General features: G+C 39.7%; 1 protein-coding gene across 3 annotated transcripts in view; it reads left to right on the top strand.

Moving 5' to 3' along the window:
* BRCA1 (BRCA1 DNA repair associated) overlaps positions 1-26,439 on the top strand; it is a 102,189-nt gene that overhangs the window by 35,917 nt on the left and 39,833 nt on the right. For all 3 annotated transcript variants that reach the window (XM_039321279.1, XM_039321280.1, XM_039321281.1), the window contains exons 7-11: positions 677-773; positions 2,253-2,301; positions 3,042-3,169; positions 5,862-8,972; positions 18,091-18,179. In XM_039321279.1, the coding sequence (XP_039177213.1) occupies positions 677-773; positions 2,253-2,301; positions 3,042-3,169; positions 5,862-8,972; positions 18,091-18,179 (3,474 nt within the window). The remainder of the gene's footprint in view (positions 1-676; positions 774-2,252; positions 2,302-3,041; positions 3,170-5,861; positions 8,973-18,090; positions 18,180-26,439) is intronic.

Raw genomic sequence — 26,439 nt, 5'->3', positions numbered from 1 at the left:
GATATTGAATGGTTTGCCTTGGATTCGAATTGAGATCATTCTGTCATTTTGGGGATTGTATCCCAGTATTGCTTATCCTATTCTTTTATTGACTATGAAGGCTACTCCATTTCTTCTGAGGGATTCTTGCCCACAGTAGTATACCTGATGGTCATCTGAGTTAAATTCACCCATTCCTGTCCATTTTAGTTTGCTGATTCCTAAGATGTCGATGTTCAGTCTTGTCATCTCTTTTTTGACTACGTCTAGCTTGCCTTGATTCATTAAATTAATTATTTAATTATTATTATTTAATTTAATTATCATTAAATATAGTTAAATAAAGTTATATAATGTATAATTTTTATTTTTAAATAACCAGGGGTTTAAGTTGAAAAAACAAGTGGTTATAGTATCTCAAATATTTCAAGAGTTGAAAATTCTTCTGATCCAAATAATGTGTTAAAAATGTTGTAATTATAAATATTGCCATTGCTTTATATCTGATAGATCTCTTATCTCTTAACACAGAGTATGTTAAATGACTCATCTTCGTTATCTATTATTTGGTCCAAAGTTGATCTCTTTGCTTTCATATTACTTTCTTTGTTTCAATTTATAAAGCAGGGTTTCTCCTTAAAGTCAATTTGGCATGGGGAAAATATTGTTCTTTAATAATATTTTGTTTTCTTGGCAGGGTGATGGCCCCGTCTTGCCACAGTACAATGGAAATGAAACAAGATACTTCCTCAGAAAGAAAAGAAATTCTAGTAAAACTATGGTTTTGCAAATTGGTAAGGAGCACAGTAAGTAGTGATATATAGGTAGTCCTTGACTTACAACAGCTCACTTAGTGACCATTCAAAGTTACAATGGCACTGAAAATAGTGACTTATGACCATTTTTCATAGTTATGACCATTGTAGCAACCCTGTGGTCATGTGATTTACATTTGGCCACTTGACAACTGACTCATATTTATGACAGTTGCAGTGTCCTGGACTCAGGACAGTTTCCAACCTTCTGACAAGCAAAATCAGTGGGGAAACCAGATTCACTTAACAACTGTGTTATTAGTTTAACAACTGCAGTGATTCTTTTAACAAATGTGGCAAGAAAAGTCATAAAATGAGGCAAAACCCACTTAACAAATTTCTAACTTAGCAACATAAATTTTGTGCTCAATTATGGTCATAAGCTGAGGACTACCTGTTAAAATGCTTTTATTCTGTGTGGCTTGATTTTAAGGTATCATGGTCTTTGATCTTTTTAAATATTCCTATTTTACTTCCTCTTTTTTCTAGTATTTTTCTAATAATATTATGATACAGTTAATAATGGTAATAAGAACATTATTAGTCTTCCATTTGGCCAAAGCTACTGGAAAGATAAAGTTTGTGAGGGAGCAGGCTTGCTCAGAAAAATGGCCAGCATCTGTGCTGCTCTCTGTCCTGTCTCTTTAAACCTTTTTCCAACCAGCATGTTAGCTGAAAAAGCTTTGATAAGAAGCAGTTGCATGTGGTGATAATCTGTAGGAGAGAGATTCCTGTGTTCCTGTGAAGGGAAGCAGCTAAAAAGGGATAATTTTCTCTAGTAATACTTAAAAGGAGTAGGAGTAGTAGGACTCGTAAGTAGTAGTAGTTTTTTGGATGAGAAGCGAAATGTTTTCAAAAAAAAAAAAAAAAGTTCAATTGCCTTTTGGAAAAGCACTTTTGGGACAACCATGACCTGGATGATTGAGAACCTGTGTTACATTCAGGTCCAGTATGATAGCCATTATATATATATATAATGGCTATAATATTCCTCAATTTACTCTAGGAATTTGTCTAATTTCCCTATTCCAGCATTACCACCAACTGTTCCACTCATATATTGAGATTTCAACTCTTATGACCATTGGGATTACAGGAGATTTGGTCCCAAATCTATTGAAAAAAAAGTTGAGGATGGTTGCTGTAGTCCATATTCTACTGAAATTTACTTTTCTCTTCTCTATTCCAGATACACTGTTCATATTCCAGCAGATAGCTTTGATTTAAATGTTTTGATAATTTCTGATTTGGTTAACTTGGATTTAAAGGGATATTTGCTGGAAAAATATTAACTCTGAAATAGAATATTTGACAAAACATTAGCCTCTAAAAAGGAATTTTTAACAAAAAACAGTAGCCTCTGAAAAAAAGTGGTCATGATTCTGCTTTAAGTGTCTACACTGGTATTTGAATCCTCTTTCTGTAAAATGTTCTAATTGCAAACTTTGCCCATCTAAGGATCAGACTCATCTGAAGATATATTTCAGAAAGGGAACATGGGCAGCTGGTAAGTTGAAGTTCACTGGAGTTGTTTCTTTTGCATATTTTGGGATGTTAGAAATGCCATTAAATACTCGATAAAATGCTTATTAAGGGGGTATCATGAAAAGACAATTTCTGTTCATATCATGAAAAGACAATTTCTGAAAAAGAGGCAGTGGTTTTTTTATGTAACAAGAATTTTTGAGAACATGTATTTTTCTACTTTGCCTATCTAGGAATTATGTGGAAAAGGATACAACAATGTGATTATATTGCTTAGGAAGTTTGCTTGAATATAAAGGACATTGACTGTTGATGCACTAAATCTGGACACAATTTACTAGTTTATCTGTACATTTTCTAAACATGCCAAAGTAATTGGGATGTTATTGGCAATGTAAGTCCAGATAGTAAGCTCTGGTCATTTAGGAGATGTCATTTGCTTTTTATTTTTTCACTTGTGATCTTTCTGAAACAACATGAAAGAATGAGAATATGATTAAATAGTACACAGTAGAAAAAAACAAAGAATCTATTCATTTTTCTGAACTGAAAGAGGAAATTCTCAGAGAGGCAGGCTGATAGAACTTCCTGCCTAATAAGACTTTGGGTGGGGGATTTTCCTAGTCGCAAAATATGGAAGTGTCATACCAATATCTTACCTAGTATTGTTTAGTTTTTTTTACATAGGATTCGTGGTTGAATATAACTCTAAGAACTTGTCAGACCTTTAATTTTCTAGAATTTGTTCATTCTTATCCACAGTATGGGTTTTGAAAGTCCTTCCTTCTCTCAAGTTAACCAAGACCATATTGTGAATTGGAGCCAAAGCTCTTGCCATATAGAGCATTCTGAACCAAGTGCCAAAAATGAGGCATCCTTAAATATCATAGGTGAGAATGTTTCCTGTAAATGGTATTGCTTGGTTGGTGGGATACTAAATACAGGAGTCCAAGTAATACACAATAGTTAGCTTAGTTGCATTTTTCTAGGTGACCATGTTTTATGATGTGCAAAAGCAGTATACGGGGGATTGACCTTGGGCATGCAAATCAGTTTATTCCTGACATTGCAGAACAAACTTAGTTCCCTTCTTAACTCCCATGTATCACTGATTAGTCCAGAATTGTTGTCCTAATACTCTGGGATAATACAAATGGAATCATAGTGTTTCTATTAATCTGCATATTGACAAATTTAGAATTTGCAAGACAAGATACCAAAGAAAAACACCAAGAGATGCCAGAGTTTTAATAAAGCTTTTAAAAGGTTTATTAAGAAATTGCCCTTTAATACTTACAGCACGAGTGTCAAACTCGTGACATCACGTGACGTGTCACGAAGTATCGCAACTTTTTTCCCATTGCCAGCAGTGGGTGAGTGCAGTTTTTGTGGCACATCCAGCCCACGGGCTGGCAATTTGACACCCTGACTTACAGCCTTGGGAGGATTCAATCCCAATCAGCTGGGTGAGACCTAATGGTAGGGAAGGTTCACGTTATGGGATTTGACTGAAAAAAGGCATAAATCTCCTTTCCCCCCACTTCCTGCCCTTTGAAAACCTCACCTTGGTTCTGGGATAATTAGCAAGGGGAAATCAATATTTGTATTTACACTCATTGGAAAAGAAGAGATTACAAGACAGTAAGTAAGCATACAATGGAAAGCATACATTGAAAGAAATGCCTTGGCTGTTTAGGATATAAAAGGAAGCCATGCCAATATTAAATGGCAGTGCACACTGGCCCTGGACATTAAGTAATGAAGATCGCAGAGCTGAGCTAACTGGGGCTAGCATCTTTCAGGGAAGAATAGCTTGTATGCCAAAGAAAAACAGTTTAGGAAGTCTGATTTGCAATGGAGGAAATTCTGGGAAAGAGGGAAAGAAAATATAAAAAAATACAAGTTAGACAGAAACACAACATAAATCATGCTTTCTGAAAGAGAAAGAAAAAATAAAGTGTAGGGCACCATGACAGAGAATAGTAATATTGGATTTATCATCATAAATCATCTGTTAAATTAGAGTTATCTTTGTGATCAGGCAGTAATTTGTCAATCTTAATCCTTGCACCTAGAATAAAACTTGATTTTATTATTTAATAGTCTTTGTTCTTTAAAAAAAAAATTATGAGCACTTTTGTTTTAAAATCAGTTTTTTAAAAGTGTATGTACTGTACACTGATGTTTGTTTTTATATACCTCATTGCTTATTCTAATATTTCTGTAAATTCTCTTATTCAGATAAAAAGTGAACAAGCAAAACAATTCTATTTATTTATTTTGTAATATATTTTATTGATTTTTTAAAAAAAACATAAATCACTTAATAATTGGTGAACAGTCTGTTGTCTGGGTTATATTTGTAAAACAATCATTAACAATTGATTTCTATAATCCATAATTCACATAATAGTTTTAATTGATTTCCTCTTTTCCCAAAATATCCTCTTTTGCAAACATTGAGTTAATATAATTCTTATTGTTTTGATAGATAACAATTAAATATATAATTTTTCCCAATATTCCTAAAAATAATAATCACATCAGTATAATATTTCTTTTCTATCCAATCATTCTGGTTGCCTTATCATAGTTCCTGTTACAGTTTTTACTTTAATTTGTTTCTCCTACAAAATTCTAGGTATTCTTACTGATTAAGGTTTTCTCAAAAATTAATTACATTTAAAAAATTTAACTCTATTTTTTCCATATGAACCATCTCTTCTTCTACCCTCCCCTAGTCCACAAATTCAGAAAGGTAGATGACTCATGGCATCACTGTAGTACAGTGGCCCCCAACCTTTTGAGCACCAAGGACTGGTTCCGTAGAGAAATGTTTTTCCCGCAGACCAGAGGGGGTGTGGTTTTGCATGCTGCCTACATCCTGCGGATGGGGCTTTGTTTGTGTGGCCAGGTTTCTGGCATGCTGCAGCCCAGTACTGGTCCATGGACCAGGGGTTGGACACCCCTACTGTAGTACACAAACCAACCAAAGCCATCCAAAACATCCTAAGTAAACCAAACAATCAAGCAGCCCCAGAAGAAAAAAAAATGGAGCCAAATGCCTTGATTTCAAAACAGGATCCTAGACCAAGTCAAGTCCAAAACTGCCACAGAATTCCTGGAAGCCTGGCATTTAGATAAATTGGCCATCAGCAGGCACATAGTGATAAACAATATCTACATTCCATTCAAAAGGAACAATCAAAAGCCAAAAAGGAAACAAAAAGACCAAAACACTTCCTCACCAGCAAGCAATCAGTATGCACATGAGCAGAGATTAACACCAAGATTAACATTGTACCAACTGCTTAGCACTGATGATGTTATCTAATTTGGTAATGAAACATCTGCAAGAAAACAACCAAGTTCAGAGAGGAGCAAAGACTTTATAGCTCAACCTTGAGCTACAATTATTGTATTCTATTGGTATGAATTGTGTTCTTGGAATGAGAGAGGCCAACTATTGTTTATCACACATAATAATAAAGCAGCAGGGAAGGATGAAATAAATGTGAGTGATAAATGTATTGCATAAGTTACCTCTAATTTGCTGATATTTGTTATTTTTTTCTTTTTTAGATATATGTGGAGCCTTAGAAGGGAGAAAACTGGGAAGCAGAGATGATACTGAAACTGTCAATGAAAACTTAAAAATTGTTGAGGAAAACATGACTGTCAAACAGCAAGAGGATATACCTTTAGATTCCTGCATGGAACAATCTGGTTTTAGTGACCTACAGGATCATACATCTTCCTCATTCTGCAGGACGACACAAGTACAATTGGCTGATGAAGCCATGAATATGAGTACAAATGAACAGACTGATAATGGTGGAGAAAAGACTCTTATTGACCAATCTGCTGGAAATTCATCGGGTGTATGTGAAAATAAGGAATACCAGTTACAGTCCCAGACTATGCTTGACATCCATCTGAGTGAAAGTTCTGGAAAGAAAGTGATACAGAGCATCAAGAAAGTCAGTGAGTGGTTTTCCAAAAGCAAGGAGATCCTTTCTTCTGATTCACTGGTGGATGGTTGCAGTGAAGAGCTTCTTCAGGATGCAGATCCAGATTTGTCAAATACTGATTCCTGTATTTCTCAGAAGACAGAACAGATGGAAAATCAAGAGGAATTCGTGAAGATAGGTGGAGATGAAAGGCCTTCATCTAAACTAACTGCCTCTGAAATTGTTGACAAAATATTTGGAAAAACATATAAGAGGGAACACATAGTGAATCCTCCTAGAAATGACAATGAAACTATGATCCAAACAGAGGAAGATTCCTGTAATATACTCCTGAGCAAGATATCCATACAAAAGAGAAAGGCAATATTAGATTTCAATGATTTCAGGAAGAGACGGAATGTGAAAGCAAGCAATAAGGAATCAGTTGGGGGAAGAGAAGACTCTGTTTTGGAAAATAGTAATCAGGCCTTTGCTGTTGTTAAAAAATCCCCAGCAGATCAACCGGAAGCTGCGTTTTCAGTAATAGCCTGTGTTGAGGAAGCAGCATCCAAGTTGAAAGGAGATAAAGATAAACAATCCCAGAGTGATTGCTACATGTTACCAGAATTGAACCTAACAGATATGGAAAACAAAAGTAGTTATTTGAACAAGAGAAGTAAAGAATTAAACAAACCACTTGGAAAAATGCAGATATTAAATAAAAGCCCTATGTTATCTGAGGAGACAAAGGAAGAACTAGGTATTAAGGAGCTGAGAAAAGTGAATCAAGGCCAGATGCAGGTCAGATGGGACAGGGAGCTTCAATTGTTCACAAAAGAAGCCAGGAGACAAAGTGAACCGACCAAGAGAAAAAGAAATGTGGATGAGAAAGAACTGAAACAATCCATTTCTCTTTCAGAAAGGATGCCATCTTCCTCTGTAACAGAAAATGACTCCTGTGTCCTGAAGGATAATCAGAAGAAAGCAAAGTCTTATTCAGATACCAGCATGATTGATAAGCAGCACCTTCGTAATGTAGACCTGGCTTATGCTAACCATGAAAACTTTCGTCATGTGATTGGGACTGTAAAAGACATTCTGAATACTGAAGAGACTGCAGAGAGCCACCGTGCAAATGCCCAAGGCAAGAGCTCAGTCTTGCAGTTTCATCCTGGAAAGGTAGAACGAAAAGTTTACAAGGATGAACAGGTCCTAGTGGATCAACTTGAGAAATATGCAGTGTGTTCTCAAATAATACAAAGTGATGGGATTTGCACAGATAATTGCAAATTCCCTAAAACCAACAATAAAGCTATAGGGAGTTATGAATTGAATTTGGAAACTGATGAGAGTGAACTAAATACAAGCTTCATGCAGAATATATTTGGCTGCTGCAAACGCCAGTCATTCTTGCTACATCAAAGTCCAGTAAAGGAATTGGCTATAGATATTAAATATTTGCAAGAGTTAGGCCCTGACAAAGAGGCTAAGGATGGAACACATGAAGACAAATGTGATGTTGTTTCTTGCAAAGAAAATAAAAGTACCTCAATCCAAACACCAACATCTTGTACATCCAGTTTTTCTGAACATAAAAATGAATACCTTCAGTTTTCCTGGCAAGTTCCATTTCCTGATTGTCCACTAATACCTCTGCAATCAGTTACTAGAAATGAAGAAGCTGAATATCAGTCAGAAAGTAAAAAGGCAATGGGTGAAGAGAAACAGTCTCCAGTGTTAGAGAAAAAAGTTGAAAGTCCAGATGATTGCATGGGAAGTTTGAATGTCTGGGAAAATAGCAATTTGCATGATACAAGTTTCAGCCTTATTAATGGGAGTACTTCTGGTTCAGTTCATTTTCAAGAAGCAAAATCCAAAGATATTGAAAACAAAAAAATGAAACTGAATCCTCAGACAGAATTAATGCAGCAACATTCTTTAACTTCTCTACCATTGTTACCTAGATTCATCCATGATGAAAAGAAAAAGAACCTCATGGAAGAAAAGCAATTAAACAATGACACAGAAAAAGCTGTTAATGTTTCTAGCACTGATGGGGTTAAGAGCTTGATTCCCAAACTGAACTTAGAATGTACTGCAAGGGAGCATCAGCATTTTGAACTGCTGTCAGAGACACCAGATAACTTGCTGGACCCACCTACCAAAAATAAAAAGGGTTCATCAAACCTTTGGGATAAGAATGACATCTTGGCCATGCCTACTAAAATAGACAAGCAAACCACTAATGTGACAGATCTGGATAGCAGAAACAAATGCAGTCCCATGTTGAAGAGTCAGGATTTTGTGTTGACTTACCAGAAATTGCTACAGAAGCTGCCGTCCTCAGAAGAGGATTCCAGTGAAGAGGAAAAACTTCTTTCTTTTCAGAAACTAATAAATATGCAAAGCACACAATCATACTCCGTGAAAGAGAAGGAGATACCAGTAGAGATGCTAGCATCAAAGAGCAGCAGCAGAAGTTTCAAACACAAAAAGGAGGATATCTGCCAAAGCCAGGAGTCAGAATGCTCTGTGAATTTGTTTTCCTCCCAATCAAATGTATCTGTGGTCTCTGGACAGGCTTGTAATTCAAAGGATTTAATCCCATTCTCTAATTCCAAAGAGAAATTGCCCAGTCTCAGTGGGAATAACAAAGTCATTTCACATAGTGATGAAGTCTCTAGTGATACTGAGCAACTAAAATGTGGTCAAGAAGAATATGCACATTCAGAATCCAATTTAGGTACAATATTGCCATTGCAAGTATTAGCTAGAATAGCTTTATTTTTAAATAACCTTCTGAAATTTTGAATATCTATACATTTCTAGCTCCAATGAGCAAAAAAGTATTCATCTTGGTACTTTTTTATGAATTAATCCAGGGATTCTCAAGCTTTACAAGATTATGAATTCCTTACAGCAGGGGTGTCAAACTGATGGCCCGCAGGCCAGATGCATCACGCCAAAACTACGCCTACCCCATTGCCGGCAATGAGAAAAAAGTTGCAATACATCGCAACACATCACGTAACATCACGAGTTTGACACCCATGCCTTACAGTAACACATAAATTTGTTTTGCCCACCAAATAAAATCAAGGGAGATTGAAGCAAGTAATAAATTACTTTTATTTTGTTAGTTTTATTAATTACATTTTATTTACATAACAATTCTTTACTCAACAATTCTCATTACTTATCCTTTATCTTATCATATAAATTATTAATCAGCACCTCTCTATCAATAATAGCATTTAACCAGCATTTGTTCTTTCTCTTAATTGTTAAATATTGTCTCAGTAGTGGGATGTTGTAAATTAATCATTTTGTACATAACATTGCTGGTAGTTGGCATGTCAATTTAAATTCCTAAAAAATTGTTAAATGCTAAAAGAACTTCATGTAATTCTTTATTTTTATTATAATTTTAATTTCAATTTTTAATTTTAATCTGAATTTTTATTTTGCTTGTCCATTCCAAATGAATTGGTGACTAGATTTTTTTTTTTGTCTCTTATGGTTTGTCACACAATCAGCCAGATGTTCACGCTGAATTTGGCATTTTTTATTTACCTATCGAATCCTTCCCAGGGACCTGGGATAGGCAGATGTGGATGGTAGATAGTGTTACAGATACCCTCGCAGGATGGAAGTTGTTCCAAGTAAAACTGACTACTGCAATTGACTGGTGGTGAATTTGTCAGTGTCAATGGTATTCAACTGGTGCTCTAGTTGTTTTGGGATGGCATCCAAGGTACCTAATACTAATGGAAGTACATTTGCTTTTTTTGCCACAGTCATTTTATTTTGATTTGTAGATCTTTGTATTTTGTTATCTTCTCCAGTTCCTTCTCTTGTATTCTACTGTCTCCAGGTACTGCCATGTCCATCATCCAGACTTTTTTGTCTTATTAACAATTAAGTTTGGCGTATTATGTGATAAGATGCCTGTCTGTTTGAATTCTAAAGTCTCAGAGGACTTTAGCATTTTATTCTCTATAATTTTCTCTGTTTTATGGTCTTACCAGGTCTTGCTTGCAGGCAAATGCTATTTCTTGCCATGCACCATTGTTGCTATTTTGTTACACTGTTGCTTGTAGTCAGATGTCAATCTGCAATCTTCTTGCAGCACCTAAGCTAGTAGTCCACTGCTTCTTCCACAGTGATGGCACTTGCTAATTGTTGCTGTCTGCTGAATCTTACTTAGTATGTGCATCTAGTCCTTGACCTACATCAGTTCATTTAGTGCCTATTTGAAGTTACAACGGTGCTGAAAAAAGTGGCTTATAACTATTTTTCACGTTCATGACCCTTGCAGCATCTCCAAGGTCACATAATCAAAATTCAAACGCTGACTGACTCATATTTATGACAGTGGGAATGTCCCAGAGTCATATGATCCCCTTTTGTGCCCTGCTGACAAGCACAGTCAATTCTCAACTTGCCACTAACTTAACAATTGCAATGATTCACTTAAAAACAGTGGCAAGTAAGGTCGTTGTTGTTGTTGTTAATTGCGAAGTCGTGTCCGACCCATCGCGACCCCATGAACCGTGTTCCTCCAGGTCTTCCTGTCCTCTACCATCTTCTGGAGTCCATTTAAGTTCACACCTACTGCTTCAGTGACTCCATCCAGCCATCTCATTCTCTGTCGTCCCCTTCTTCTATTGCCCTCAATCTTTCCCCGCATTAGGCCCTTCTCCAATGAGTCCTTCCTTCTCATTAGGTGGCCAAAGTATTTGAGTTTCAACTTCAGGATCTGGCCTTCTAAAGAGCAGTCAGGGTTGATCTCTTCTAGGACTGACTGGTTTGAATGCCTTGCAGTCCAAGGGACTCGCAGGAGTCTTCTCCAGCACCATAGTTCAAAGGCCTCAATTCTTTGGCGCTCAGCCTTTCTTATGGTCCAACTTTCACAGCCATACATTGCAACTGGGAAAACCATGGCCTGACTATACGCACTTTTGTTGGCAGGGTGATGTCTCTGCTTTTTAGTATGCTGTCTAGATTTGCCATAGCTTTCCTCCCCAGGAGCAAGCGTCTTTTAATTTCTTGGCTGCAGTCCCCATCTGAGGTGATCTTGGAGCCCAGAAAAATAAAATCTGTAAGGTCATAAAATGGGCCAAAACTCCCTTAACTGTCTTATTTAGCAACAGAAATTTTGGAGTCAATTGTTGTAAGTCAGGGACTATCCGTATTCGTTCTTAAGGCTTCGTCTTGTGCAGTCAGAATTATCCTATCCATATCTTTTTTTAACTTTCTTAGCCATTGCCAGGTCTTGTTATCTGCTTTAGCTGTTATTTTTTTATTTGCTGGACATGTAATATTTTATTTTCCTATGACTCTTCTGTTCTTCATTTTGGTCTTTTTATAGGTCAGTTTGGCCTCTTCAGTACACAGTAAGTCTTTCTAATATACTTGCTTCAGTGCATTTTCTTCACTATTCTTCAGATATTCTTCTAATGAGCTTATTTCTTCTTCAACCTTCTAATGTACTTGCAACATTCCATGCCTAGCTATTTTCTTTGGTAAGTAGAATCTGTCAACGTCACTCTGAAAATGAAGGGCATGATTCATTGTCATTATTTTTTAAGTCTTGCTATTCAGGGTTTTTGTTCTCCCTGAATTTAGCCCACTATTCCAGCTATGTATCTAATGATTGGAACTGCCCAGGAATTAATTACCTCAATAGTATTTCCTTTACTGGGTTTGAACGTTATGATCTTCACTCTCTTTATGTATTCACATCAAACCTTTTTGTTGATTTCATTGTGCTTGATGCTGTCAGCTTGAAGGATACCCTAGTATTTGTAGTAATCATCTTCATCCAGACTCTTAATGTTATTTCCATAAGGCATCTAGATTCTTTCAGTTTTCACTAGTTTTCCCCATTTGATGGTAAGCATGGCACATTTATCCAATCCCAACTCCATAGCAATATTTTGGCTGTGTTATGCAGCAATTCTATTTCAGATGTGTTTTTAAATACAATTTCAGATCATTCCATAGTTCGAAAGGATCTGGCAGATGTTATCTCAGAACCATTGCACCATATATTTCAAAACTCCTGGCGCACTGGGGAAGTACCTGAGGATTGGAAAAGGGCTAATGTGGTTCCTGTCTTCAAGAAAGGGAAAAAAACAGACCCAGGAAACTACAGATCAATCAGTCTAACATCAATACCTGGGAAGATCCTGGAACAGATATTCAAAAAACAGATCTGCGAACAATTGGAAGCAAAGTTATAACCAGTAGCCAGCACAGGTTTGTCAAAAACAGATCATGCCAAACCAATCTCATTTCATTCTTTGATAAAATGACTAAATTAGTAGAACTGCGAAACGCTGTGGACATTTTATACTTAGACTTCAGTAAGGCATTTGACAAAGTAAACCACCACCTGCTGCTTAGTAAACTAGAAAAAAATGGGATAGACAACAACATCAGATGGATCTGTAGCTGGCTGACAAACCATACTCAACAAGTAATCCTCAACGGCACTACATCCACATGGAGAGAAGTAAGCAGTGGGGTACCACAAGGCTGAGTCTTAGGCCCAGTACTCTTCAATATCTTCATTAATGACTTAGATGAGGAAAAAGAAGGGGAGCTCATCAAATTTGCAGATGACACTAAACTGGCAGGAATAGCCAACATCCCAGAAGACAGAATAGCCAACATCCCAGAAGACAAGCTCAGGATCCAAAAAGATTTGACAAACTTGAACAATGGGCCCTATTCAACAAAATGAATTTTAATGTGGAGAAAAGTAAAGTTTTACATTTAGGCAGGAAAAATCAAAGGTTTAAGTACAGATTAGGCAAGACCTGGCTCAAAAACAGCAACTGTGAGAAGGACCTTGGAGTCCTAGTGGATGATTACTTGACTATGAGCCAGCAATGTGCAGCAGCAACCAAAAAAGCTAATACAATCCTGGGTTGTATAAACAGGCATAGAATCAAGATCATGCAAAGTATTAGTACTGCTTTATAAAACCCTAGTAAGACCACAGCTGGAATACTGCAACCAATTTTGGTCACCATACTACAAAAAAGATGTTGAGGTCTTGGAAAAAGTTCAGAGAAGAGCAACTAAAATGATCAAAGACCTGGAGACTAAAATATGAAGATTGGCTGCAGGATTTGGGATTGGCTAGTCTAAAGAAAAGAAGAAAGTGGGGCGACATGATAGTAGTATTCCAGTATTTGAGGGGCTGCCACAAAGAAGAGGAGGTCAAACTATTCTCCAAAGCAGCAGAAGGCAGGACAAGAAACCATTGTTGGAAATTGATCAAGGAGAGAAGCAACCTGGAATTAAGGAGAAAGTTCCTAACAGGACAATTAACCAGTGGAACAGCTTGCCTTCTGAAATCATGGGCGCTCCATTACTGGAGGTTTTTAAGAAGAGAATGGACAGTCACTTGTCTGAAATGGTGTAGGTCCTCCTGCTTGAGCAGGGGGCTTAACTTGAAGACCTCCAAGGTCCCTTCCAGCTCTATTCTATTCTATTCATGTAAAGAAGGTGGATTAGTCTGGCAGATGTTTTCGATATTTGATAGCCATGATCTAGGTTATTCAGTATTGCTGACAGATGAATCAGTGCAGTGATAAACAGTGGTGATACTGAGTCTCTCTGCAAGATTCTTCTCTTGATATTAACCTTTCCCAATCTATCACTATTGACTTGCAGCCACATCTTCCATTGTGCCATCGATCTTTGCACAAAGCTTCTGATGTTTCTATTGACTAATTGATTATCCAATCATGTGGCAGGGAGTCAAATGTCTTCTAATTAATCCATACTACATTCCTTCCTTCTCTTGCAGTTTTCCAGAATCATCACTTAAGGGTTGATCACAGGTGGAAAGAACTTGTTTTCAACTAGATGCTGTTGGATTGCATCAATTACAACAGCAGTTACCAATATGAAAGTTGTTGGTAAGCACATAATTGGTCTGTAGTTGTCTGGCGCTGCCCCTTTTTATGGATCTTTCATATCAGCTTGGTTTTGCCAGGTGTTAGCCACTATTCAATTTCTCCTTGCAGTATGTTGTTGAACTTTTTGGGAACAAGTAAGTGCAAAAAAGTCAGGATATTTCAATCCAAATTTGTGCAATTCATTTCACCTAGTGCTGACCAATTCTTGATCTTCCTTGCCTTTTTCTTCACCTTTGCTCTTATTATGAGTTCTTTCAGCTTTTTTATTCTTATCCACCTCCTTAATCAAATTTGTTCTTGTTATATTTTGGGGGGTTTATCCCATATCTTCTCCCAAAACTGTGCTGTATCTTCCTTTTCAGACACTGAGTAATTCACTGCAGGCTCTCCCTTGATGGATTGGTAGAAATGTTTCTGATTAGATAGAAATTGGAGATTATCCCTATAATTTACAATTCAAGCTTTGTATCTTCCAATTTTCTTAGTTATAAATGTTGTTTGCTATTTTATTATTTCCAGTGTTTTGATTTTCCTTTTTCCAGGTGGTATTTCTTGATTAGGTTCTTTTTGGTCTTCTTGTTTTTCAATTAGTTTTCTTTCATTTGTTCTAACTTATACTTGCATCTAATCTCAGCCAATTTTATTTTTCTACCTGATATTCCATCATTATTATTACTATTATTATGGTTTGTCACACAATCAGTGAGATGTTCAGACTGACTTTGGCATTTTTGTCTACCTATTGAGTCCTTACCAAGGACCTGGGATAGGCAGATCTGGATTTTGAGATGGTGTTACAGATATTGTTGCAGGAGGGAAGCTATTGCCAGCATAGCCACCTTTTGCAATTGACTGATGGCAAATTTGTCAATGTTCAAGTGATGCTCCAGTTGTTTTGGGATTGCACCCCAGGCACATGTTACTATTGGTACTACTTTTGCTTTCTTTTGCCATAGTCGTTCTATTTCTATTTGTAGGTCTTTGTATTTCGTTATCTTCTCCAGTTCTTTCTCTTCTATTCTGCTGTCTCCAGGCACTGCCAATTCTTATCAACAATTGTTAAGTTTGGGATGTTGTGTGGCAAGTTCCTGTCTGTTTGAATTCTAAAGTCCCAGAGCAATTTAACTTCTTCATTTTCATGACTTTCTCTATATTCTGATCCTACCAGTTCTTGTTTGCGGGCAAATGATATTTCTTGCAGATTTTCCAATGCACCATTGTTGCTACTTTGTCATGCCGCTGATTGTAGTCAGTTTGGGCGATCATTTTGCAGCAGCTTACCAGGTGGTCCACTGTTTTTTCAGCTTCTTTAAATAGGCAGCACTTACTGTCTGTTCTCAATTTTGACTTTGTATGCCTTTGTCCTTAAGGCTTGGTCTTGTGCAGCCAGAATTAGTCCCTTGGTCTCTTTCTTCAACTTTTCTGCTCTTAGCCATTGCCAAATCTTGTTATTATCTGCTTTCCCAGTTATTTTTTTTAATGTAGTGGCCATGTAGTGCTTTGTCTTTCCATGACACCATTCTGTTCTTCATTTGGTCTTTCTTGTAGACCAGCTTGGTCTTCCAAGTAGTCAGTAAACTTTCCTGATATACTAACTTCAATGCATCTTCATCATTGTCTTTCAGATATTCTTCCAAAACCCCTTTTTCTTCTTCAACCATCTGATGTACTTACAACATTCCACATCCACCTATTTGCCTTGGTATTTAGAGTCTGTCAAAGTCACTGCATGGATGAAGGGCATGATTCATTGTCATTATTTTTCTGGTCTTCCTATCCATTGCTTTTTAGTTCTGCTTGAGTCCAGTCTACTATTCTAGCTATGTATCTAATGACTGGAATTGCCTGGGTGTTGATTGCCTTGATTGTATTTCCTCCATTAAGCTTGGACTTTAAGATTTTCTTCACTCTCTTGATGTATTCACCTCTAATCTTTTTTCTTAACTTCAGCATGCTTGATGTTGTCAACTTGAAGGATACTCAAGTATTTGTAGTAATCATCCTCATCCATACTCTTATGTTATTTTCATGGGCTTTCTTGATTCCATTTTTCACTATTTTTCCTTGTTAAATAGTGAGTGTGGCACATTTGTCCAATATCTTGGCTATATATACGGACATGTTAAGCACTGATTCTATTTCAGATGGTGTTTTTCCATACAGCTTCAGATTGTCCATGTAAAGAATGTGAGATAGTTTGGTAGATGTTTTTGAGGTTTAATAGCTATGCCCTGAGTTATTCAGTAATGTTGATAGAGGAAACAGTACAATAACAAATAGTAGTGGTGATAATGAATCTCCTTGAAATATTCCTCTCCTGATATTAACTTCTCCCAGTCTCTCACATTGAACTTGCAACTGTGCCTTCCATTGTGCCATTAATCTTTGCACAAAGTTTCTCATGTTTCTACTGACTCCTGTTATTTCTAGGAACTTGATTATCCAGTTATGTGGCAGAAAATTGAATGCCTTTTTATAGCCAATCCATGCTACATTTAGGTTGGTCTTCTCTTGCAGTTTTCCAAAATCATTTTGTTCCTCTGCTATTGGGGCGGTTTCCTTTCTGCTCACATGGAAAGAGATCATTTTCAACTAGATGCTATTGGACTGCAATTGCTAACACCAGTTAGCAGTTTGAAAGTTGTTGGTAAGCAAGTAATTGGCCTGTAGTTGCCTGTTGTTGCCCTCTTTCATTATGAGGTACTGTAGGTTTTGCCAAATGTTGGCCACTCTTCAATTTCACCTCCTTGTAGTATGTTGTTAAACTGCTTGCAACAAGTAGATATAGACCAGTTAGATGTTTCAACCAAAAATTATGCAGTTCATCTTCACCTAGTGCTGATCAATTCTTTTATCTTCCTTGCTATTTTCTCTACCATTTCTGCTGTTTTTACTAGTCCTTTCATTACAATTTCTTTTTTTAATTCTTATCCATCTCTTTTAACCAAGCTGCATCCTGTATTTCTTTAGGTTATCCCATATCTGCACCCAGAACTGTATTGTTTCTTCCTTGACAGGTGCTGATTGATTCACTGCAGTGTCTCCATTGATGGATTGGTAGAAACATTTCTGATTGGATTGATATGGAGGTTCTGCCTATAATTTGCAATTCAAGTTTCATATCTTCTGTTCTATCTGACTACTACTACTACTACTACTACTACTACTACTACTACTACTACTACTACTGTTATTGTCAGTTTTAGTAATACTCAAACATTCTAGCTTGATTACTTAAAGCATTTAAAAAAAATGGTTTCCCAATCCTGAAATTGCTGGTGCCACCTTGGTCCATCAGTTTGAGAATCCTTGAATTAAAATATGTCTCTGTCCATTGAAGTATTTCATTTGGCTGTGTGCTTTTATTCTTTTTTAATGCCTATGAAGAATTCTATTTTAATGCATGTTTGCATTCTTCATTTCAAAGTTAACTGACTCTTTTTAGTATAAATATATACAAAATAGTAAACATGCTTTGCTTTAAGGTCAGAGGAAAATGGCCACTGAAATATGTCATTGGAGCAATCTCTGCTGTATTAGTCTTTCTAAATCAGATTCGAAATTACTTTAATAAAACCAAACCCTCATAGGTTGAGACCACTCATAAACAAAGGGGTTTAGTTTAGAGAAACTTTGCTATTTGGGGGGTTCTGCTCAATTTCCTTCTCATATATTTTTATTAATTTTACGTTTCATTAACTGCCTAATATCAAATAACACCAATACCAAATAGCTGCCTGTCATATAGGATGCTTTATTGTTTATATATCTATATGATCTAAATTTAGATGCTGTAAAGAAAATCTAGAGTTCTGCAGTTTCTTAACTTCCTCTTATTATTCTTTCAATGATCTTCCCAAACCCAACTCTATCCAACAATTGTTTGCTGTCTCTCTTACTCTCTATAAAATATTTTGTTTCTGTAAGGTGAAGAAATGATGCCCTATGCCAGTGAAACAACCCATCTGGAAGATTCACTAGGTCAATTCTCTCAGAGTGAAATTCTCACCACACAGGTATGAGATTATATATTTTCAAACATAAATGCAATGACCTAATTTATGTGAATAGCAACATATACATGCTACTGTACATGGAAGAGCTTGCAATGAATTTGAGTTATTTGAGGAAGATTAGCTAAGATGATTGAAAATTTATTTGGGTGATAATACAAAGGGCTGGATATGTTTAGTCTGTTAAAAAGTTGATAAAAAGGGTGCATAACTGTGATACTCAGATATGGGGAAGATATGGAAAAAAAGATGCTTTCACTTCTGGTTCAGCTATTTTTTTTCCTTAACAATTCTTATTCTGATCTTTTTAAAAACACTCTTATTTATTCTTTTTTTTACCAATTTTATTTATAATACAATTAAAAAAAACATTGGATATAATGTGACATTCCAGTATATATATTCTTATCAAATTATTTCACAATGTACAATCGGTTCTTCATCTCTGAATATACATCTAAATTTTATGTACAATACTTAGTCTATTTCTCTATTTGCTTACCTAAAATTACATATATTTCTATCTTAACACTAGCCTATAATCCCAACAGTCCTCCTCGAATCCCTCCAGCAGTAAAATTTATCCCAGGTTTCGAAATAAACTGATCTACGTTTGTCTTTCAATACCTATAAGGACCCACCCCACTTTGCATCTTAAGAAGACAGAACTCTTGGAATATTTCTTCCAACAGGCACCCTTTATTAAGAGAAAATGGTTGCAGGTGTTCTAGACAGGACTTGGGCCCAAGCCCTATGGTTCAAGGTTTTAAGGGATACCCAGTAGCTCCACCCCACCCCACCATCTTTCCAGCGACAATCCCAGGCGTTACAATTCCACCCCTTTTTCCCTCACTGCCGGTGGAAGGGAGACTTCAGAGAGAAGTACATGAAAGCTAATGGCCCCATTGTTATGTTTATTCCTTTTCGTGGGATCCACATCCAGTCTCTTTGAAGTGTACTGAAGGAAGTGAGGGCCATAAAGCCCCTTTGTTCACCCCCCCCCTCCCCTCATCATATGACAGAATCCAGAGAGGGCAGAAATGGGGTTTTCCATAGTCGATAACTAGAGATGAAATATAATTGGATTCTGACAATACCATTGTGAGCCTGTCCATTTCTGCACATGATAATATTTTATATAGTGTCTCTTCCTCTTATTATTTCTTGTTGGTGATTTTGATAAAAATGTCCTGTTCTCACAATTAAATTAGAAGTAAGTGAGGGGAGTGATATCATCTCACCAGAGGTCTGTAGAAATCTCGTTGCCTTGGGAAGTTGTTTCACTCCTATTCCATCTATATCTTAAGACACATCTTGTATTGTTATTTCCTTTGTTGCTGTAAAGTGAATTTAAGACCCATTGAGGGAAATCATTTGTGGCAAGCAGTGATTGTTCCAGTTTTCTCATCAGATAACTAGTGATGTTCAGCCATTGACACAGCTTCATAGCAGTGGAGCAGTATTTCATCTCTTTATACTAATTTCCTCATTCCCTGTTAATGACAGTGAGAGCTAGGAGTCAAGCCCAAAATGTGAATGAATTTTAAAATACAGCAGAAAGATTGTGACTTAATTCAAATTGTTCCTGTTATAGAGGAGCCCATCATTTTCCCCAGTCATAATTAAAGTGCTTAAATCACCTATGATAAGAGACACCATTATCTCCCATCATTCCTCTTCTATCAGTCACAGTGATACCCAACACTGGCCATAGAAAATCATGTTGCAGCTTGAATTTTGGAGTGACAAGGGGTTTACTACACAGTTTAATCTTTAGCAGAAGGAAGAAATAAAATGCTAGTAAAATATTATTTTTCATTGTCATCTTTAATATTTTTCTTAATGCTAAATAACAGATGAAATACAGATAGTCTTCGACTTATGAATGAGCCTGTCCATTCCATTCGTAACTCGAGGATTCATAGGAGTGAATCTCGTACCTTGAAAGTAATCACTCCCTGCTTTCGCCCACACATTCGTTAATTGAACGCGCGATTCATTAAGTGCACATGAGATATCTCAGGTGGGCAAGACCATGGGGGGCCTAGGCCTCCCTGACTAAGATACCTCGTGCTTTTCCCTCCCTTCCACGCAGGACTCGCCTACTTTGCAAATATCTGCCTCCTCTCTGCCGCTGTTTCTTTGAGGAAGAGGAGAGTCTATGAAAGCTCCTGGGTGCATAATATCGCGCAAGTTTAGGCACCCATTCTCTTTTGCAGATGAAGTTTCCAGGCTCCATCAGGTCTCCATCCGGGTGAAAAGTGTTTGAGCACCTATTGGATGCTTGGAAGGGAGTGAGTCACTCTATTTCCAAGTGCCCCATAGGTGCTCAAACACTTTTTGTCCAGATGGAGACTGGGAGCTTTGTCTCCATGCAAATGTGGCACTTGGAAACAGAGCGATTTGTTTCCTTTCAAGCTTCCCATAGGCGCTCAAACACTTTGCAATTCACTCCGCTTGCAAGCATCCCATTTGCAAATCTGTTTCCAAGTGCCCCATTTGCACGCAGATAAAGCTTCCAGTTTCCATCAGGTTTCCATCAGAGTGAAAGTGTTTGAGCACCTATGGGATACTTGGAAGAGAGTGAATCACTCCATTTCCAAGTGCCCCATAGGTGCTCAAAACACTTTTCACCCGGATTGAGATTGGGAGTTTTGTCTGTGTTCAAATGGGACACTTGAAAACGGAGCAATTCACTCCCTTCCAAGCTTCCCATAGGCGCTCAAACATTTTGCAATTCACTCCGTTTGCAAGCATCCCATTTGCATGCAGACGAAGCTCCCAGTCTGTTGTGATTCTTTGCCAGCCAGTGAATCTGGCAGCTGAGTCTGAGGAATCAGATGAGGAGCAGGGGCCTGGAGTGACATTAGAGTCAGAGGAAGGCTCTGAGGAGCTCCAAGACTTACAGTCAGATGAGGAGCCTGGCCCCTTTACTCGCACTCAGGCTGAGACACAGCTGTGCTGGGAGCCTGAGTTGGACAGTGATGAAGAACAGTTGGGACAAATTCAGGATACACAAAAGTGCAGGCAAGAGAAACAAGTAGGACAGAGGAATGCAATGGGGCGGCTCCAAAGGCAAAGGAGAAAGCATTAGGAAGCCACACCTTGGCTGAATTATAAAAGGGAAGGTGTGGGAGATGCTGGTTGCCAAAGGCAACCGTTCGTGTTGAGAATCGAGTTTCTGTAGACTGTGTTTGTTTGCCTTGGACATTGACTCAAGTCTGTGAGAATAAAAGAGGTTGTTTTTTTCTTATGGTTCCTGCCTGTTTTTTGGAAGAGGGATTTCTCCTTGTGAGCATAACAAGAATTCACGTAGGCTGGGACAAAACAGTTTGCCTTCAGCCTTCTACCCTCTATTACCATGGAGCTGTTACGTATTGAGAATGCCCAGCTCTCCCAGCAGCTGGCTTTGCTGGCAGCTCAAGTTGCTCAGCTTCCACTCCTGCTGCTCCATAGCCCTGAAGGAAGTGTCCAGTCGCAGCGTCTGACAAATTTGATGGCACTTCGGAGATGTTTCCAGTTTTTTGGGGCCAATGCCAGCTCTTTATTAGCCTGAGAGCAGCTGACTTCCCCACTGACCGTGATAAAGTGGGGTTTATGATCAGCCTCCTCTTTGGTGCTGCAGCTCGTTGGGGCATACCTCTGCTAGCCCAGCCTAATCTGTTGTTGGATAATTTTGGGGTTTTTTGTGACTATATGCATCTTATGTATGAGGACCCCATTAAGACACAGACCACTACCCAAGGCCTGAAAGCTCTGAGGCAGGGCCGGTGCCCTTTACAGGGATATATCAGTGAGTTTCAACTGCTTAGCCAGGATTCAGCCTTGAGCGAAGCTGTACTCATGGACGCTTTCCAGGATGGCTTGTCGGAGGAGCTGGCCCGAGTCGATGTTCACCCAGACCTCAATGGGTTGATCCATCTCTGTTTGCGGATTGATGCTCAGCTGCAGCAGCATAGGAGCCATCATGTCACCCTAGAGACCCAGTTGTGCATGAGACTCTGGTTCTGCAGGAGGAGCCTATGGAGTTAGGTGCTTCCTGACCTTGCCTATCAGTGGCAGAAATGAATAGACGACGTTCGGGGGGGGGGTTGTGTTTCTGTGGGGACCCTGGGCATTTGGCTGCCTTCTGTCCCAAGAAGCGACGAGGGTTGTCAGCTACCAAGCCTGCCCTGCAAAAGCAAGCTCATCTGTCAAGAAATGCCCTGAACCCAACCTAAAAGACATTTTGGGTCAGGCTTCCCCCAACATCGAGCAACGTCCTTTGGATGCTGCACTCGGATTTCCATGGCATTTGATACTGGTGGCATGCTTGATCCTTCCTGGGAAGCCACAAGGGATTCCAGTACATGCTTTGGTCGACTCTGGGGCCACCGCAAACTTTATGGACGCAGCATTTGTGGCCAAATGGGCTGTTCCCCAGTGCCTGGTGGAACTGCCTCTGTTAGTTGAGACTATTGATGGCCGAGTGCTCCTGTCTGGGCCAATTAAGGCCGCCATGCAACCGTTGGGTATGGCCATCAGCCCGCATGAGGAAGCTATTCAGTTTTACATAATCTCCAACCTTCATTTCCCCATGATCTTGGGATTGGCGTGGCTCAAGACACATGACCCGCAGATTTATTGGTCCCAGAACTTGGTTACCTTTCCAAGTTTACAGTGTGTGGACCACACCTGCCAAGTCTGTGCCAGCCAGGTGGTGAGTCCCCCAGGGATCTCCCTGCCCTCCGAACTGGTGACTTGCGCTCGTGTGTTTAGCGAGATTGAGGCGGATCAGTTGCCCCCGCATAGGCCATATGACTACCCCATCGACTTAGTTCCTGACATGCCTCTCCCAGTGAGGCATTTGTTTTCCAGGTTGGACCCCGAGTTGGGACTTTGCGAGACTTTCTAGACAAAAATTTGGCTCAGGGTTTTATTCGGCCTTCGTCTTCACCAGTGTCTGCACCAGTGCTCTTTGTAAAAAAGAAGTCCGGAGAATTGAGGCTTTGCTGTGACTATCGAAAATTAAATGCCATTACGGTATGTAATTAATACCTGCTGCCCCTCATTCCTGAACTTCTGGAACGGCTTCGGGAGGCAAAAATCTTCACGAAATTGTACTGAGAGGAGCCTACAATCTCATTAGGATTCGGTCAGGTCAGGAAGACAGTGTTTGGAACCCGGTACAGGCACTTCGAGTATACAGTGATGCCGTTTGGGCTGACCAACGCCCCTGCAGTTTTTCAACACTTCATGAACAATATATTCTGGGATCTGTTAAATCAGTTTGTTGTGATCTATTTGGATGATATTCTGATCTACTCCCCTTCATAGGAGATGCACCACCAGCATCTCCGTCAGGTCCTGCAATGGCCCCGAGATCGTCGTTTGTATGCCAAACTGGAGAAATGCCAATTCTATCAAATGACCATTGATTTCCTTGGTCATCGCATTTCTCCTGAGGGCATCGCCATGGAGCTGAGCAAGGTTGAGTCTCTGTGTAGTTGGCAGCCCCCACGTCACGTTAAAGACGTCCAGCAACTCCTTGGGTTCGCCAACTACTATAGAACGTTCATCCCGGTTTTGCTTCCATGACTGCACCCCTCACTCAGCTCCTGTAGAAAAAGACCCGGTTTCATTGGGATACCCTGGAGCAGCAGGCTTTCCAGGCTTTAAAGGAAGCCTTCATGAAGGAACCCATCTTGAAACATCCTGACCCGCAATGGCCATTTGTCGTGGAAGCGGATGCCTCCAACATTGCCATTGGAGCAATGTTATTTCAAGCTAATGCACCCGGTGGTGTCCTCTTCCCTTGTGCATACTACTTGCGGAAACTGAATCCAACCAAGCGCAACTACACCATCTCAGAGAAGGAGCTACTGACCATCAAAGTGGCGTTTGAGGCCTGGAAGCATCATTTGGAAGGGGCTCGGCATCAAATTGAAGTCCAAACAGACCACAAGAATCTGGAAAGCTTGCAGACAGCCCAGAAATTGAACCAATGATAGATTCGGTGGTCTTTCTTCTTCGCTAAGTTCAATTTCTGTGTTACCTACATACCAAGCGGTCGCAAACAAAAAGATGCTCTGTCAAGGAAGCCAGAATATTCCCGTATAGAAGACAAGCGTCTGCCCAGGACAGTTCTCCCCGTAGAGTCTTTCTCTGCCGTTTGGGAGCCAATAGATATACGGGCTCGGATTCGGGAGGCACAACAGCATAATTCGTGGGTGACTCAACGAAGGGAGGAGTTGGGGCCAGACTCCCCATGGACCATCACGGATGGACTCCTGAAATATTGTGATTGGCTCTATGTTTCAGGAGGGCCACTCAGAGAGCTCATTCTCAGCCAATGTCATGAGAATCCGGCGGCAGGGCATTTTAGCCTGTTCAAGACACTGAACTTGGTCTCCCGTACATTCTGGTGGCTCTGAGTACGACACAACATCCAGGCCTACGTCATGTCTTGTATACAGTGTAAGCAGGCTCCACCAGGTCTACTTCAGCCCTTGCTGATGCCCGAAAGACTCGGGGGGGGCAGTGTCCATGGACTTCTTGATGGACTTGCCCCTGTCTTTTGGCTTCACGATGGTATTTGTGGTGGTGGACATGATGACCAAGATGGCGCATTTCATTCCTTGCCATAGCTTGCTGTCAGCTCACATCACCATTCTATGTTCATCCAGCACGTTTTTCTGGCTGCACAGCCTCCTGATAGGGTTGTTTCAGCTAGATGGGATCTGTTACAGTCTGTTTCTGGAAGGGGTTGATGAAGGCCCTAGACGTAAAAATCTGCCTATCTTCAACACATCATCAGCAAACTGATGGCAAGGCCGAGAACGTAATTGGAATCCTAGAATGATACTTGCGGTGTTACGTGAATCAGCAACAGGACAATTGGGTGGACTATCTTGCGGTAGCCGAGTTCGCATTTAACAACTCACAGCACACCTCCATGCACATGACACCGTTCCTGGCCAATGTGGGGTATCATCCCTGGCTTTTTCCCCTCTTGCAGCTCGACTCGCCAGTTCCTGCAGCTAACGAATATCTGACCGAGTTACGGGCTATCCATCAATTGGTGCGGCAACAATTAGATACGGCCAAGGTGGATTACAAGAAAGTTGCCAATAAGTCAAGGCGAGATATATCTACATTAACGGTGGGAGATCAGATATGGCTGTTAACCAGGAACCTGCCATCAAACCGGCCTGCCAAGAAACTAGACCATCGGTACCTAGGACCGTTCCCTATCGAAGCCACCATCAACCCGTTGCTTATCGGTTAACTTTGCCACAGTCATTACGGGTGCATCCAGTCTTTCACCGGTTTCTTTTGGTCCCAGAGCAACCGGCGTGTCCACTCTGAAAATCAGAACATCCCACCAGAACAACATGATGGAGACAGTGCTCCCAAGTATGAGATCGTAAGTATTCGAGATTCCCGCTGGCTGAAAGACTGATTTCAATATTTGATTGAGCGGAAGGGCTATGGACCGGAGGAGTTCACCTGAGAGGATGCAACCACTGTCCATGCTCTTGCCTTGGTGACAGTGTTCCACGAACAGTTCCCTTCACGACCACATCTGGCCTGGTAGACCCAGGGGAATGGTCCTGCGATGTGGGATAGTGTTGTGATTCCTCGCCAGCCAGTGGATCTGGTAGCTGAGTCTGAGGAATCAGATGAAGAGGAGGGGCCTGGAGTGACAGAGTCAGAGGACGGCTCTGAGGAGTTCTAAGACAATCAGACAAGGAGCCTGGCCCCTCCATTCATGCTCAGGCTGAGACAAAGCTGTGCTGGGAGCATGAGTTGGACAGTGATGAAGAACAGTTGGGACAAATCCCAGATGCACGAAAGTGCAGGCAAGAGAAGCAAATAGGTCAGAGGAATTCAGTGGGGTGGCTCCAAAGGCAAAGGAGAAGGCATTAGGAAGCCACACCTTGGCTGAATTATAAAAGGGAAGGGGTGGGAGGTGCTGGTTGCCAAAGGCAACCGTTCGTGTTGAGAATCGAGTTTCTGTAGACTGTGTTTGTTTGCCTTGGACATTGACTCAAGTCTGTGAGAATAAAAGAGGTTGTTTTTTTCTTATGGTTCCTGCCTGTTTTTTGGAAGAGGGATTTCTCCTTGTGAGCATAACAAGAATTCACGTAGGCTGGGACAAAACAGTTTGCCTTCAGCCTTCTACCCTCTATTACCATGGAGCTGTTACGTATTGAGAATGCCCAGCTCTCCCAGCAGCTGGCTTTGCTGGCAGCTCAAGTTGCTCAGCTTCCACTCCTGCTGC

This window comes from Crotalus tigris, unplaced genomic scaffold, assembly GCF_016545835.1.
Source record: "Crotalus tigris isolate CLP2741 ecotype Arizona unplaced genomic scaffold, ASM1654583v1 scf7180000023724.639413, whole genome shotgun sequence".
Classification (NCBI taxonomy): Eukaryota; Metazoa; Chordata; class Lepidosauria; order Squamata; family Viperidae; genus Crotalus; species Crotalus tigris.
Note: the sequence above shows the minus strand (reverse complement) of the source record. Positions and strands in the feature narration are given on the sequence as shown.